Source organism: Diabrotica virgifera, chromosome 8, assembly GCF_917563875.1.
Source record: "Diabrotica virgifera virgifera chromosome 8, PGI_DIABVI_V3a".
In the NCBI taxonomy this organism is placed as follows: domain Eukaryota; kingdom Metazoa; phylum Arthropoda; class Insecta; order Coleoptera; family Chrysomelidae; genus Diabrotica; species Diabrotica virgifera.
The window spans coordinates 216,401,331-216,419,354 of NC_065450.1; the positions used below are offsets into that span (position 1 = coordinate 216,401,331).

The 18,024-nt window shown below is 33.4% G+C and overlaps 1 protein-coding gene across 1 annotated transcript in view; it reads left to right on the forward strand.

Moving 5' to 3' along the window:
* The window catches only part of LOC114327569 (UDP-glucuronic acid decarboxylase 1), a 48,574-nt gene that overhangs the window by 18,222 nt on the left and 12,328 nt on the right, over nt 1–18,024 (forward strand). The window contains exons 4-6 of the mRNA XM_028276244.2: nt 8,539–8,652; nt 12,946–13,133; nt 13,512–13,644. Of these exons, the coding sequence (XP_028132045.1) occupies nt 8,539–8,652; nt 12,946–13,133; nt 13,512–13,644 (435 nt within the window). The remainder of the gene's footprint in view (nt 1–8,538; nt 8,653–12,945; nt 13,134–13,511; nt 13,645–18,024) is intronic.

The following is an 18,024-nucleotide window of genomic DNA, read 5'->3' on the forward strand; positions in this document are numbered from 1 at the left end:
TTTCACTAAAATGACACTTATTTATACTCGAGGTCTATTCTCCTATCAACTTCTGATAATTGTTGAATGCAGTCTTTTTTAATGGATAATACGGCTAACTTTCAAAGTCTGTCTTCGCTTGTTGAATTTCTTTTAAACTCTTAATTTGAAACTTTTAATGCATCTTAATACTGCAAAACTTCGTTCAACTGATGCACTTGTGGCTGGGATAGTTAGTAGTACTAATTCACACAACTTGACCACTTCACACAGCGACTTGTTTAAACCAGTAGTTATAAAGAAATCCCAGATTTCTGGGTATTTCTTTATCATTCATGTCAGTTGTTTCATAAATGATACTTAACTGAGTATGCAAAGCTGGGTTATAAAAAAATTTTCATTATTTAATCGTAATGACATAAATTCCTCTGTGGGAAATTTTGATGAATTATAATTAGAAATATTAAGATTATATATAATTCTACAAATTTTAAATCGTTAAAATTTTGAAAGCTAGAATTCATTTGTTGTAGAATATTATCAAAAGGTCTCTTTGTTTTCTCTGTTTTCTCTGTCTCTCTGTCTCCGAAATTATCAATCTTCATTATTTTTCTTTCATGTTCAAACCCCATATGTTCAGTTTTATCCCAAATATTTTTAAACTGCTCTCGTTTTTTTAATTATCGTATTAATAAAGTCATCAATTTGTCTTATACAAAATGCAATTGATTTCTGTAAAATGTCAAATAAAAGATCAGTAAAAGGAAATATCTCTGCAAAAAATTTAAATCGAAATATTCTTTAAGCGAATGTATGTAATACCTAAGCACCCCTTAGCAGCAGTAACAGTCGGAGCATCTCACTTTCGGGAAGGCGATACGACGAGCGCTTCCATGGCATACCAAAATTCGCGCGACTAGTGGCTGCGGTCATTGAACCCTGACCAATTTTAAAAGGGACAACTGCATGACAAGCGGCGATTTTGAGATGCGCTTCTGCCAGGAGTGGACTAAATAGTTGAATTGTGTGCATATTGAGTTCGTTCGTACGCGATTAATTTTTAATATTTAGGTAATATGTAGATTATTTGGATTAGGGAAAAAATTGTATTATTAAATATTAATTAATAATATATTTTCTTATATCGACGAATAAATAGGGAAGCGGCGCTTCGCCCGCTTCCATGGACCGCACGCCTCTGAAGCCAAGCATCTTCATAGACTTCTGTATTGTACTGGAAATGTGTGGTTATAGCTAAGGGCGGATTCAAGGATCACACCTAGATCCTTAATTTCAGAGGCAGAATGTAAGGTCAGATTATTTATACGAAGAATATGGCATTTGGATGCATTCAAACACATACCATTTTGAATACACATCTTGATATTAACATCTTCAGTTGTGGTAATTTCTGGTGTTTCCGGTTCTAGCATCATTTGTTCTTCCTCTGCATAGAGCTTTTCTAGATAGTCAATCCATGTATCCTTTTCTACGTGTTTTGGTTCTATTAGTTCCTTTACCTCCGTTCTTTGACCTCTTATAAAGCGCCATATTTCCTTTTGGAGACCATAAAAATCATGTTCCATTTCTTTCGAAAAACGTTCGCAGTGATCATTTTATATTCTTCTTACTACTGAATGTGTTTCGTTTCTCCTAGTCTTATAATTATCGTATGCCTCTTGTGTTTTAGTTGACATGTATTTTAGGTAAGCTTTTTTCTTCTCCTTTACATTTTTCCTTCACTTCTGTACTAAACCATGGAGTTCTTCGTCTTGGAAGCGATTTATTTTTATTATTGTTTCTTTTACCAAGAACTCCCTTGGCTGAGGCTAAGATATTGGACTTAATTTTTGCCCAGCTTTCTTCGACTCCGTTACTTTCTGTGATATACATTTTGCTGCTTTTTTCCGTTAGTCTTTTTTGGAATAGGTATCTTGTGGAGTCGTCCTGTAAGCTTTCGACTTTAATCTTGGTGGTTTATTCTGCTGTTTTCTTATGACATATGACATATATGTGACAAGATTAGAGACGGGTGTAACTCTATTCGACAGAATATAGTCTATCATAGATCTTTGTCCTCTAGTGTTTTCAATAGTATATTTGTATTGTTCTTTGTGAGGGAAAAATTATTTGTATTGTTAATTCGAATAGTTTATATATGCTAGAATGTGTTCCGAACTTTAAGAAACAAACACAGTATGATTGTTACACCCGGTATAAAAGCAACAATATGATTTTATCGATTTTCTTAAATAATAAGGCTATAACATACTAAAAAAATCACTCAAATCGGACAAGTTTAGGAAATTCGAGACACTTTTAAGGTGTTCCGTTAATTTTGCCGCTGTGTGTATATGCTAAAAGGTATATATGCAATAATTTACTAAAATTTTGTAAAAATCCCCTGACCCCCTGTATTAAAGTGGTCGAAAAGTAAAAATATTGCTCATATATAAAATCAGTGACCTTTTTGTTATTGAAGTTTATTTGCTCAATCTTCTAAATATTTGACCACTAAATATTTGAATTGTAAAATTTTTTATCATTGAAGATGCGTGTCAACAAACGTGATCTCGCGTATCAGGACTGTCACTGTCACGCATGTCATAGGTTCGCCATCATTGGTCTACACGAATCTGTAGTTAAACTATTTTAATCCAAGCCTGGAACTGGACTAGAGTGGAATCCCCAAGGAAAAAGAAAAAGAGGTCGCCCAGTACAAAATTGGAGAAAATCTATCATGTACGAGATAAGAGGTCAAAGAAAGTCTTGGAATGAGATGAAGGCCTTAGCGCAAAATAGAACCTTATGGTGCGTTTTTTAGACCAGGGCGCATATGTAAAAATATTAGTACATTTGGACGTTGAGAGGTGACTCAAATTTTTTTGCAGAAATTGCTTGAAAATAAATCAAATAATAATATTTGAGTTATCCTCCCTCTCAAAAAGGTCCGGAACATTGTTTAAATAATCAAAATGTCAAAAAATTAAGGAAAAATTCGATTTTTTTCTTGGTTTTTTGATTATAACTTTAAAAGTATTCATTTCCGAGAAAAGTTGTACTGACATAAAAGTTGCGTAATTAAATTTCCTACAATATAGAATTGGTTAAAAATTTAAAAAATAGTCACCCTTGTTGCAAAATAGCAATAATTGTGAAAAAAACATACAAAACAAGTATTCGCATTTTACGTTTTTCAACCATTTATGCTACACTTAGGACCTTCATATTTCACCCTGAAAAACTTTATGATACAGTAAAGCAATTATGTAAATTTCATTAAGATCGGTTCAATAGATTTTGCAAAATAAATTTTGCAATCCAGCTTTCGTAAAAAAAATTCATTTTTTCAAAATGTTACAGGACTGAAAATAAAGCAGATAGTAAGTTGAAAATTTTTTTGAGTATAGAAGTGTACTGTACCTTTCATTTGCAATTTTGCAAAATTAAAATCGATTAACATCACGGCGTCAGGATTTTTTTTAAATAAACATTAATTATTGGTGCTACGCGCAGGACAGCTGATAGTTTGCTCTGATTGGGCATTCCAATGACCTTTGATAATGATTGATACATTTTAATTTTTATTACATTTCGATATAAATAAATAAATTTGTTTATTGCAAAATAAAAACCCATACTCTATCCTTTGAAATGACACTTTTATTAGCAAAAACTTTCTTTGTTCATATATTTTAACTTAAATAATAAAAGTTTATTATTTTTAAACATATGCAATTGTTTAAACAATATTTCACAAACAATAATAAAATTAGTTTGATTTTTGTGGAATTAAAATATTAAAATACAACAAAATATAGAGTAAGAAAATAATATATTAGATAAAGATTGGAAGAAATTTTGGTGGAAATCAACTTGTGTGAATCGAACACCGCTGTCCTGCGCGTAGCACCAAAAATTATTGTTTATTTCAAAAATTTTCTAACGCCGTGGTAATTAATCGATTTTAATTTTGAAAATTGCAAATGAAAGGTACAGTACACTCTTATAAGCAAAAAAAATTTAACTTGCTATCTGCTTTATTTTCAGTCCTGTAACATTTTGAAAAAATGAATTTTTTTTGCGAAGGCTGGATTGCAAAATTTATTTTGCAAAATCTATTAAACCGATCTTAATCAAATTTACAGTATTGTTTTACTGTATCATAAAGTTTTTCTGAGTGAAATATGAAGGTCCTAAGTGTAGCATAAATGGTTGAAAAACGTAAAATGCAAATGCTTGTTTTTGTATGTTTTTTTCGCAATTATTGCTATTTTGCAACTAGGGTGACTATTTTTTAAATTTGTAACCAATTTTATATTGTAGGAAATTTAATTACGCAACTTTTATGTCGGTTCAACTTTTCTCGGAAATGAATACTTTTAAAGTTATACTCAAAAAACGAAAATCGAATTTTTCCTTCAATTTTTGACATTTTGATTATTTAAACAATGTTCCGGACCTTTTTGAGAGGGAGGATAACTCAAATATTATTATTTGATTTATTTTCAAGCAATTTCTGCAAAAAAACTTGAGTCACCTCTCAACGTCCATCTCAAAACAGATGCGCCCTGGACTATTTACTGAAGCTCTATGCTCCACTTAGGAGTTCAAGCACCTCACATAATATATGCATTAATTATTAATCTCCCTTAAAATAATCAACATCAAAATTCGCAATCATTAAATAAACATTAAAAATCATTTGTTTTGTCGAAAACACTGATTACTTTTATGTGTTTTTAATTGCCAAATTGGATTTTGTTTTAACAGTAATATTGCTGTTTACAGAATTGGGTGAGGTTTTTTCAAATACTGAGATTATTTACCTCACCTAGTTGTAATCATAAAATATATTTATATATTTTATTTTTATATTCCTCAGATGTTTGCTTTCTTTGTTTTAACGATTTATAATAACAAAAAAATAATGTCATCAGCTCAGTGTATTAAGACAACAGCTCAAACTCAAACCGCAGCTATGTGACATTCTAAGTGATACCAACCAGTTAGACAGAGTTCTTCAGTTTTTTAAAAAATATCATTGTATCATAAACTTTAAATTTTTTTATGACATAACTTGCTCTTTAATTATACCTCTTGTAATCTTGTTTGTAATCGTCCCGTGCGAGTGGCCATAGTTGCCGAGCACGTTAATGTAAAAAAAATAACAAAAAACTCATTTTTGCTCTGTCGTTACAATTTTTTATTATGGATGAGGTAATAAGTGCAGTTCGAAAAGGAAAAAGATAAAAAATTGGGAAAGCTTACATGACATCTTGAGACGTAAGTTAATGCAAGTATTATAGCAACAAAGATAAGAATGGAGAAGGAAGACCTGAACATTATCGGATTGTACAGCCCAGAAAATATTAAGGGAACATTTTATGACGAATTACAGAGTAATACCCGGAATTATGCAAAACATAACGAAAATGTTAAAAACGAAAATGGGGAACCGAGGAAGATGCCTGCTAGACTATGTTATATTATAACCAACAGAGATATACAGGGTGAGTGGGGAGGAACGCACCAAACTTTAAGACTGTATAATATATGTATGTAATAATAATTAAAAATAACTCATATGTTTTCATTTGTTTCCGAGATACGGGTTGTTAAAGTTTTTCTTACAAATTGACGATTTATTTATGGGGGGGGGGGGGGATATATGGGGACCAAATATAATTAATTACAACGAAATTTCGCTTTGTGGGATACAAATGTATAATGTATCCCGCACCGGCCGGAGATGTATATATTTAGCAAAGAGAGTATATACTATGGATTAAGGAAACTTTGAACATCAAACATAGTCACAAAAGGAACGAAAATATTAATATACCAAACTCTTATCAAACCCGTTCTATTGAACCTACTATTGTCCATATTAAAATAAGCAGGCTGCGGTGGCTGGGCCACGTAGCGGGAATGAACGAGATGGAGCCATCAAAACAAATTTATAGCCAGAGACCGGATGGAGTGAGGAAAAGAAGCAGGTAAAGAGCCCGATTTAAGAACCATGTGAAAGACGACTTGCGAGTGTTAGGAGTGTGAAATTGGAAAATTCAGGAGAAGGATAGGAAAGAATGGAAACTGATTCTAGAACAGGCCAAGACTCACCAGGTGTTGTACAGCCAATTATGATGATGAAATTATTATGATTTAGCCATACGGCTCACACTCCCTCTAAGGGGAAAATTGACTCATCCCAGATACCTACGGTATCAAAAGGATTGAGCTCTGGTGGGACTCTTTCCGTGTTATCGAGCCCTAGGTGACTTGGAATGCAGGTGTATCCCCCAAAAATTTTCGTACACTTCTGGCCGTCGCGAGTAGTACAGCTTTCTGCATGGTCTTTTGCAAGATGTTCATTCAGACCCAGCTTTTTTATGTTTTCGAGGAGGGTCTTCGGAATGACTCCAGTAGTATACATAATAATCGGTATCGTCTGGGTACTTTGAATTCTCCATTGCCTTCGTATTTGAATTTCCAGATCTCTGTACTTGGCGATCTTTTCAGTAAATTTACTACGTAGATTATTGTTGTTAGGTATCGCCACATCAATTAGTGTTGTTTGTTTTGTTAATTTATTAACTAGTACGAGATCTGGTCTATTATGTGCCACTGTTTGGTCTGTGATCACAGTGCGGTCCCAGTATAGCTTGTAGTTGCCATCCTCAAGCATACTCTCAGGGACGTATTGATAATACGGGAGATGGTCCGTTTGGAGAAGTCCCAGCTTGATAGCTATCTCCTGATAAAGGATTTTTCCCACTGCGTCATGCCGTTCCTTGTATTCAGTTGCAGCAAATGCCTGGCAGCCCCCTGTAATATGTTGGATGGTTTCTTGGGCTTGACATCCATATCGGCATCTGTCGTTTTGAACCTGAGGGTCTTTGATGATATATTTCAGGTAATTTCTGGTTGGTATAACCTGATCCTGAATGGCCAGTAATGAACCCTCCGTTTCAGGGAACATCTTTCCTGATGTCAACCAATAGTTCGACGCTGTATTGTCGACATAGTCTTGGCTGACCTCATTGGGATGTCGCCCGTGCAGAGGTTTACCCATCCAGGTGCGCATTTCTGGTTCCCTCAGTTTGATCGTTGTTGTGTCATCTACTGCGCAAATAGCGCGATGTAGAGTAGATGTCTCAGCTTGCAACTGAAAATAATTTCTTAAATTAGCAATTTGTTTATCTAATTGTTCACCTATGCCCATAAGTCCTCTTCCTCCTAGATTCCGTGGTAATGTTGTTCTTTCTACTGCACTTTTAGGATGGTGTTTTTGTCCACTTAACAATACCAAACGAATAGCTACGCGCGGAACATGCGTAGGTGTTTAGTGCCTTAAACAAATTTCTACTGTTAAGGTGTGAACGAAGCAGCTGTTTTACTCTTCGTATAAACTCCGCAGTTATCTCAGTTTTCATTTGCTTATGGTCAATTTTCCGCGCTTGCTTTACTCCAAGATATTTATACATATCGTTTTCACCCATGGCCTCGATGTTCTGGCCATTTTGCATATCGAATCTACCGGGCTGTACTTTTCCTCTGACTATATTTAAAACACGGCACTTGTCTAGTCCGAAGTGCATACTAATGTCATTTGAAAAATTCTACAGTTCTTAGCTCTCATCTAGTTGGTTTCGAGTGGAAGCCGTTAATTTCAAATCATCCATATACAACAGATGATTAAGCTTCGCCACCACATTGTTGTTATTTTTGATGCTAAAACCTGCGTCTGTGGAGTTCAATAGCTGAGATAGTGGGTTCATAAGCTAGACAGAACCACAGTGGACTTAACGAATCTCCTTGGAAAAGGCCCCGGCTGATTGTGATATTTTCAGTTTCGATGTTATTTTCACCAGGTGTTCGAAGGTGAATTCTAGTCTTCCACTCTGTCATTATATGCTATAAAAAGGTCACTATATTATCATCGACTTTATATATTCTCAATATATCGATAAGCCATTTATGCGGTACTGAATCAAAGGCCTTCTTGTAATCAATGAAGGCAGTAAATAGGTTCCTCTTTTTGGAATATGCTTGATTAGAAATGACTGAGTCTATGATAAGTTGTTCTTTGCAACCCATGGAACCTTTAGCGCATCCTTTCTGTTGAGGCTCTATGATATTGTTCAGTGCACAGTGTTGGTAGATACGCCGGGCTACAGAGGATGTGAGCATGATGATGAAATATTACTTTTAGAATCATTAAAGCATATAATCAAAATTATTTGTAAAATAATGAACATTCTTTAGAATATCTGTATCCGTGTTGAAAGAATATAACGAAAGGAAAGCAGACCATAGAAAAAAATGTATCTAATACTAATTGAACCACCATAAAATTTAGAGTGTGAGTTTTTTCTCGAAATATTAAGACCACTACTTTGAGCTTTCTGAATTTTCCCTATCTCCCGCAATATGTCTGTAATATACCAACATTAACTTCATAATGTAATGTTCAAAACGTAAATATTGTTAATTGATGGATTCGACCGTTACTTGATGGAAGTTCATTTGTGAGGTAAATATTGTTTCTATTTTTAGGTTTAACTAGAAGATTAAATGCGAAGGTTTTGATTGCAAGTACCTCTGAGGTGTATGGGGATCCAGATATCCATCCACAGCCTGAGACTTATTGGGGGCATGTAAATCCCATAGGTAAGACACTAAAATAAATTAAATAAAAAAGTTTATCTCGAGAATGATATTAAAGAAATTTAAAAAATGGTTTTAGCAAAGAAAACATATTTTTTGGGTCATCTAATTCACAAATAGAAAATTGCTTTGCAAATCTTTTCGAATTCTTGTAATAGTTATCCTCTTGTAAAGCAATATATTATTTTGGGCCTTTTATTGTATGTGAAGCAATATCTTTTTTATTTGGAGTCGGAAATAAAGATTATCAATGCAAAAGGCAACTTTAATATACAAGTATTCGCATGTTTGGAAGTTTAAATAAGTTGCTATACATCAAAATATTAAAAAAATGACATAATATATTTCCGTTTCCACATCAACATTTATGGTAATTCCACAGGAATGAAATATATATTGTTGGTATGCAAAACGTTTCCTTATCTGTTTTTTTCGTTGGAGTTATTTTCATTTTAATTTGAGGACTACATATTAAAAATACATTTTATTTATCTAAACGAGCACCTTAATTCGTTTTGGATGGACCTTGATAAATAAATACATTTTGCTGTTGACGTCGAAGAATAGAATAGAAATATGCTTTATTGTTATTGAAAATGGTACAATTTTCAAAGAGTCATGAAAACAAAACAATAACAAACACAATTTACTAAAATTACATAAATCGTCAATATAATTTAAAAAATAATGAAGTAAAACAGAAACAATCAATAATTGCAAATTGCATAGTCTACCTAGTAACTAATAAGTTTAAACGTTAAGCTGCTGAATATGACACCCAAATATAGATAAAAATACTACTTCTACAAAGGGTACTAAGCCCGGATTACACGAGGCTAGTTTTTCAAGCTAGGATAGCAAGCTAAATATCCTGGTATCCTAGCTTGAGTTACTGTCCTGGCTTGGCGCATGCTAGAACGGTTTACATGCTGCTAGGAATGACCTGGTTAACTTTTTAATTTTTGACAGTTCCTGACAGTAAGTTGCTCGTAAATTTTTCATCTTCATTTTTATGGTAGACATTTCTATGCCGAATTCTAATAATTTGCCAATTATTTTTTGTAGTGCTGAATCACGAATAGACTTATCTTTATTTGATGGAATAGTGGCGTTTCATTTGTACTATCTTTAAATTAATTTCGGCACTTAATTTTGGCATATTAGTTTTAGACGTACGTGGTTATCTCTTTGAAAAAATAAAACAGGTCGACACTATGCACTTGCCGTTCGGAAATACTAGCTTTGCCGGTCAGACGAGGGTGGTACACAAGCCAGGAATATAGTAAAAGCAGTAGAGGGGGAAGTAAGTAGCTTAACAAAATAGAACTCCATGCTATTAAACTATCCTAGCTTAAGACACTGGCTTACTGTCTTTCTCACTAGCTTACTAGCCTACACGTGAAGCTACTTCTGTATACATGAATCTAGTAATACTAGCTTGCTGGTTTAAAAGCACTAGCTTGCTATCCTAGCTTGAAAAACTAGCCTCGTGTAATCCGGACATTATGTATTAAGAAATTCTCCTACTGACTAATATGGTCTTTCAGATAGGTAGGCTTTTGTCATTTTACGGAATTTGGGGAATAGAATAGAAATATGCTTTATTGTCACTGAAAATTTTTACAATTTTATGGACAAAGCTTACATACAGACAAAAGAAAAATAATATCAATAACAAATAACAAATAACAACTACAATTTACTAAAATTAGATAAATCGTCAATATACAGTATATAAAATATAAAACCAAAGACAAAAACAATTAATTGAAAAATTTATATAAATTGCAAATTGAACATACTTACAACAAATAAAATACAACATTAGGAATTAACAGTTTAAACTACTGCGTGTGAAACACAATTTTCTTAGTTATTCATTAAGAAATTCTTCTATTGAATAATATGGTCTTTTAGATAGAGAGGCTTTTGTCATATTACGGAACTTTGGGAAAGATGTTGCAGATTTAAGTTGTAAAGGGAGATGCTGTAAAGTTTTTTTGTGGAATATAGTATAGATTTCTTCACTAACTCAGTTGATGGGATCGGTAAATAAATATCAAAGATTGAATTTCTGGTGGAGTAAAGATGATTGGGCCTTGCTGGAAAGAGATGAAGGTGTTTACGAATTAAACAAACCGTTTCTAGAATATATAAAGATGGAAGTGTTAAAATTCCGTGATCTCTGAAGTAACTTCTGCAATGTGTAGATCTTCTGAGGCCAAACAGATATCTTATTGCTCTTTTTTGCAATTTAAAAATAACACCAAATTGAGCAGCTGCACTAGAACCCCTAAAAGGAAGACCATATGGAAGATGGGACTCGAACAACGAAAAATATGTTATTTTAGAAGATGCTAAATTGAGTTCCCTTGAGACAGATCTTATTGCATAGCAAGCTGAGGCGAGTTTCTTACTTAACGAATCGATATGAAGGGACCATTTGAGGTTGCTGTCTAAAAAAATACCAAGAAATTTTACAGAATCAACGGTACTGATCTGGCTGTTATTAAGAGGCAAAGGTTGAAGAGCTCCTTTATAGGATAGTGCTACTGTTTTATCTACATTAAAAGAGAGTAAATTAGAGTCAGACCAGGTCTTTATCGTCAGTAGATCCGAAGTTATAGTTTCATGAAGAGATGCAATAGTTGAATTGCTCCAAGTGATACTGGTATCATCAGCAAAAAGAAAAATTTTCCCTTCGATTTTTAAATTAGTGATGTCATTTATAAAGATAAGGAACAGAAGAGGACCCAATACTGAACCTTGTGGTACTCCACATACAATGTTTTTGAGACTAGAGTCAGTATCATTTGGTCTAACTAGTTGTTTCCTATTATACAAGTAGGATTGGAACCAATTCAAAGAAACACCTCTAATTCCATAGAAATTTAGTTTTTTAATCAAGATGTCGTGATTTACACAATCAAAAGCTTTGGCATAGTCACCTTGATAAACCTCATGCAGTACAGAAAACATGGCGTCAGTGGTACATTTATTAGTAAAAGCCGAACTGATTTTGAGATAAAATGTTGTTATCAACGATAAAGGACATAAGTCGAGTTTTAATGAGTCTCTCAATAATTTTGAAGAGTACCGGTAGTAAGGCAATAGGTCTATAGTTGCAGGCATTCGATTTTTCACCACCCTTATGAAGAGGAATAATAATGGCTGTCTTTAGGCACTCTGGAAATTTACCTTTTTCAAAGGAATCATTAATTAGTGAGGCGAGGATTTCCAACACATTTTCTGTGAGATTAGAGAAAATTTTTATAGATAGTCCATCAGTACTACAGGATGATTTCCTTTTGATACTATTGATTGTTTGGATCAGTTCAGAGTTATCGACTGGTCTTAAAAAGAATTAATTCGAGACGTTTCTTGAATTAGGGAGATAGGAAATGGGATCTTGTTGCGGCAAAATAGTTGATGTTATATTTTTACTCACATTAACGAAGTAATCGTTTAGACTTTCAGGATTTGGAAGGGAAAATGATTGAGCTGTGTGAGTTTTATTTCGAAGATCGTTTGCAGATCTTCGTCGGAAATATGTTGCAGATTTAAGTTGTAGAGGGAGATGGTTGTACAGCTTTTTTACGGAATATAATATAGATTTCTTTACTAACTCAGAGAACGGAGTCGGTAAATAGACGTCAAAGATAGGATATGTCAACATTATTGTTTCTTAGCAAAAAATTGAGCTTAATAATTGTTACAATCTGGTATACAATTGATATAATTGATACAAATTGAACAATTGATAATAAATAAGGGATGTTAAAAAAAATGTTCGGACACGTCCATTAGGGTTGATAAAAAACTAGTTCAATAATATCATCGTTGCTGAGGAGCTGATAATCTAGTTCATCTGTATCACACTGTGTTGTGTACAAATGCAGTTAATTCTGCTTTATCATCATATTCCATGATGCTGTTATCTTTCTATAGCGTAATTATAGCTTTTCGAGACCATTCTTTCGAAAAATAAGTCCAAAATAATCTATTTGCTAGTCTTTCCTTGATTTTTAGTCAATCTTACGATTGACTCATCTATTATGTGGGCCACCAAGTGGATTATAAGCATTCTTAACCCATTCACTGTCTATCGAAGAGGATGGAACTCGGATAGGAGCCATTCTGTTGAACGGCACCTGACTGAAGTAACCATATCACGCGCTGGCGCATGATCGGTAGCGATTGTGTTAACCAACAGAACATTTCGAACACAAATACTAATGGACATTAAAGAATATCCTTAAGATATCCCACAATTCTAATAGTTTGTCTTGTTTGTAGGTCCGAGGGCTTGCTACGATGAAGGCAAGAGAGTATCCGAATCCCTTACGTACGCATACGCCAAACAGGAAAATATGCAAGTACGAGTAGCTAGAATATTTAATACTTACGGACCAAGAATGCACATGAACGATGGGAGAGTGGTGTCCAACTTCATTCTTCAGGCGCTTCAAGAAGATGTGATAACGGTAAGTCTGAGGTGGGTAAGGCACGTAATGTGGATGGAACATACGGATCTAGCTAGAGAATGCTTCTTGATAGACCCATTGGTAGAAGACCCAGACCAGGACTCACCCACACAGGGTTGAAAAGCCAAAATGATGTTAAAGCCAAGCGTCCACAGACCCGCATCGTACGCAACGGATTTTAGTTTGCCTTACAATGATTGCCGATAGTGCGATCCGTACGATGCGGATCAGTGGACGCGGTTACAAAAGTTTCTCTACAAGGCAAACTAAAATCCGTTGCGTACGATGCGGGTCTGTGGACGCTTGCCTTAATGGTGACGATTATTGATTAATCTATTTTGTATTGCATATCAGATACTCTAATGAATAATTTTGCAGGTATATGGTTCAGGGGAACAAACAAGGTCCTTTCAATACGTTTCAGATTTGGTAGAAGGATTGGTAGCTTTAATGAACTCAAATTATTCTCAACCCGTCAATTTAGGCAATCCAGTAGAGCACACCATCAATGGTAAGATCATTTTTCTTGTTTTTTGTTATATTCAGTAGTCTAGTACTCTAGTATTATGCAGTATATAATTATGGGTGATCCCACTTCAAATCACTCAATTTTGGATCAAAAAAACTTTTGGATCTCCGATTTGCCTGAACATTGGTATATTGGTAAATATAAATTGGAATATTGGTAAAACATTTCAGGTCGAGTTGTCTTCTTCTTCTTCTTCTTTTTTCTCAAAATGTTATTTTAAGCGAATTTACAGTGATTTGGTATTTATTTAAACAAATTTGCATTTTCTATCGTAAAATATCAATGGAAAACATTTTAATAGAAAGGACTCAAAAATGTCGTTATATGGCATTATAACAAGTTATTTTGATTCAAAACAAGTTTTTGATCAAATTTTATAGTGTAGAAAACGTTAAAAACCGTTTTTTACATTTTCCTCCATTCCCAAACAACATCATAATCGATTTTGCTTAAAATTTGCCCACAGATAGCCAAAACATAGGACTTTAAGTGGTTAGAAGGATTTGAATTATATTACAATACCAAAAAAGGTACATGTAATATCATAGTCAAAAATATAGGGGTCTACTGTAAGTACAATTAACTCGGAAAATATCGACCACACGACAAAAATTGTTGAAAAGAAATTGTAATAATTGTAAATACGATTTATTTGCAACAATTTCAGTTCCTACCATTTTTGTCGAAAAATTAAAAATGGCGGAGATTTTGGGCAAAAACAGATCTCGTTTAAAATCAAGATGGCGGCTAACGTAACGGAGGAATTCATTCGCGATTTTAAATGTAGGCTACTATTGACCTCCCCTAAAGATTAGAAAAATAAAATTTTGGTCAACTCGTTATGCAAGGTCAAATGCTATCCCGACTGGACTACTATACTTTTGAGTCTGATATTATTGCATGTAACTTTTTTGGTATTGTAATATAATCCAAATCCTTCTAATCACTTAAAGGCCTATGTTTTGGCTATCTGTGGGCAAATTTTAAGCCAAATCGATTGTGATGTATTTTGGGAATGGAGGAAAATGTAAAAAACGGTATTTTAATGTTTGCTACATTATACAATTTGATCAAAACCTTGTTTTGAATCAAAATAACTTGTTATAATGCCATATAATGACATTTTTGAGTCCCTTCTATTAAAATATTATTTTTTCCATTGATACTTTACGATAGAAAATGCAAATGTGTTTAAATAAACACCAAATCACTGTAAAATCACATCAAATGAAATTTTGAGGAAATAAAAGAAGAAGACATTTTGTCCTTAAATATCTTATTTTCACGTCCCGCAGAAGCTATACACCAAGTTTCAGAAAAATCAGAGATCCAAATGTTTTTGCCTGAGTGATTTGACATGGAATGTACCAGGTGTCCCAATAAGAATGGCTCTCGGCCATATCTCAGGAACCGTTTATAGTACAGCTTTGAGAAAAAAATATTTATAACAAAAGTTGCCTCGGGAAAAGCCTGTAAATTATTTTCATAATTGTAGGTCCACCGCTAGAGGGCGTAATTGAATATCAAAAATTAAAAAATCAAAATTTTACAAAATTTACCTAATGAAAGGGCACTGGAAATCCAATCATCGGATTCTTCATAAAATTCTGCGCATATTTGATTTCACAAGTTTAAGTCTACCTTTACAAATAAGAAGTGGGGGTGAGTGGGAACCTTCTTATGAAAAAGTGGCTGTAAGTCCGGTTCTGCTAAATAGAATTTTGCATATTTGGTCTTGTTAAAAACAGCTCTTTTTCGTCAACGTAAGCGTCTTATTTTCGAAGTAGCCTAATAAGTAATATGCCAACTAGTAGGCGTTATTTAATTATTTTAGGAAATCTAGTTTTCTTTGGAGAATATTAAATACAAGTATGCATTTTTAATCCTGTATTATAAAATTAGACCAAATTAGCAACATAATACCGAAAACCGCATGTCGATACCTTTCTTCTATCTCGAGATATCTTAAGAAGTGTGTAAATTTTAAACATAACTGTTACTGTCACCGGTAAACGAGGTTAAAGGAAAAGTAGTGTGCTATGGAATAAACATTTTCCAGATGTAAACGTATTGACTAAAACAACAATAAGACAAACAACACTATAAAATATAATAAAGAAATAGAAGCAACTACTTACTTAGTCTTAGTGACTGTCTAAATGTTCAAATTGTTGCCCATCACTTTGGATGCAAGCATTTACTCATTCAAGAGTAGAATAGCAACAGATTTAACTGTTTTAGACTATTATTAGGCCCACTACTCGAGAAAACATGATCTAGAATCTAGAGAATACGAAACGCCATTCAAAGCATTGCGAAAGCAGAAATTGAGACTGCTGTTCAATCTACTCTTGAAAGAGTAAATGCTTGCATCGAAAATGATAGGCAACACATTTTAACATTTAGGTCGTCACTAAGTAAGAAGTTGCTTTTATTTCTTTGTTATATTTTATAGTGTTGTTTGTCTTGTTGCTGTTTTAAATAATTATATACGTTTACATCTGGAAAATGTTTCTTTGTTTTTTCCATAGCACACTACTTTTCCTTAACTTCGTTTACCGGTGACGTTAACAGTTGTTTAAAATTTACACGTTTCTTACGATATCTCGAGATAGGAAAAAGGTATCGATATGCAGTTTTTGGTATTATGTTGCTAATTTGGCCTAATTTTGTAATACAGGATTAAAAATGCATACCTGTGTTCAATATTCTCCAAAGAAAACTAGATTTCCGAAAATAATTAAATAACGCCTACTAGCTGGCATATTACTTATTAGGCCATTTCGAAAATAAGACTCTTACATTGACGAAAAAGACAATCAACAAGAGCAAGTGTGCAAAATTCGATTTAGCAGAACCGGGCTTAAAGCCACTTTTTCATAAGAAGGTTCCCACTCACCCCCACCTCTTATTTGCAAAAGTTAAATTTGTGAAATCAAATATGCTCAGAATTTTATGAAGAATACGATGATTGGATTTCCAGTGCCCTTTCATTAGGTACATTTTGTAAAATTTTGATTTTTTTAATTTTTGATATTCAATTACCCCCTCTAGCGGTGGACCTATAATTATGAAAATAATATCCAGGCTTCTTCTGAGGTAACTTTTGTTATAAATATTTTTTTCTCAAAGCTGTACTATAAACGGTTCCTGAGATATGGCCGAGAGCCATTCTTATTGGGACACCCGGTACCTTATACATGAACTATATGAACATCATTATTAGGCGAGGAAATGAAGCATTTTGGCTCGCAATTTTTTCGTCCAGCATGGATTTACTTGAAATTTTCACAGAAGGTAGGGAATAGTCAAAGGATCATTTTCTATATCATGCCGCTGTACGCTAAAACCTTGGGGGTGGTGTCCATCCCATCTCGGGGGTGGTAATCTTTTATTACATTTCAACCATGTAAATCGACGTAAAGAGCGATTCTAAGAAAAAAATGTTATTTACATTTTCTTCGTAAAACTAATATCTTTCGAGTTATTCGTGGTTAAAAGTAACAGTTTTTCGACGGAAAAATCAACTTTTTTAGAGGGTTTTTTGAGAATAACTCGAAAAATATGCATTTAGTCAAAAAAACTGTAAATACCAAAATTGTATCTTTTAGTAACAGAAACCGAACTGTTTTTCTATAATATTTTTACGACCAATACAAACCGAGATACGGCATGGTAAAGGTTAGTTTTTTTCGTCAAATCCATAATTTAAAATAATCAAAGCCAAATAACGGAAAAACTTTGCATTTTTCCAGGAAAACTTACATGATGTTTTTTCAAGCATACAATAAGATCTGTCAAAAAAATAATTAAAAGTTTCTAGCATAAAAATTGAGCAACTTATGATCAAAAAAAGTCGGTACCTGTTTTTCTCTACGAAAAACAGTGAAAAGAACCCCCTAACTACCCTCATAATTAAAAATTGGTCTTTGCCTTTCTGTAATTCCTTTTATATTTGTATTGTCAATACACCCAAGAAGTTTGACCTATTTATAAGGCCTAATTTTAGAAAAATTGGAGTTTAAAGAAAAAATGGTTTTTTGCAATTTCGCATTTTTTATAATTTTCTTCAAAATATCTCCGAAAATACTGGAGGTACGAAAAAAATGATAGACTACTAAATTGTAGCTTTTTTAATAACTAAAATTTCCTTATGCATAGAATTTCATTACAGTGTATAGTTAGCGAGATATAGCTGTTTACAACATCTATTTACGAGCAAATAGTCCCTTATTCGAGCCCTTTAAACCCACCTCAATTAAAAATTAAGGGATCTTGCTGAATTTAATTTACATAGTCTTATAACTCTTCAAAAATCCTACAAAACCATTATTGAAAAAACTTTTTATCGCCAAAAATGAA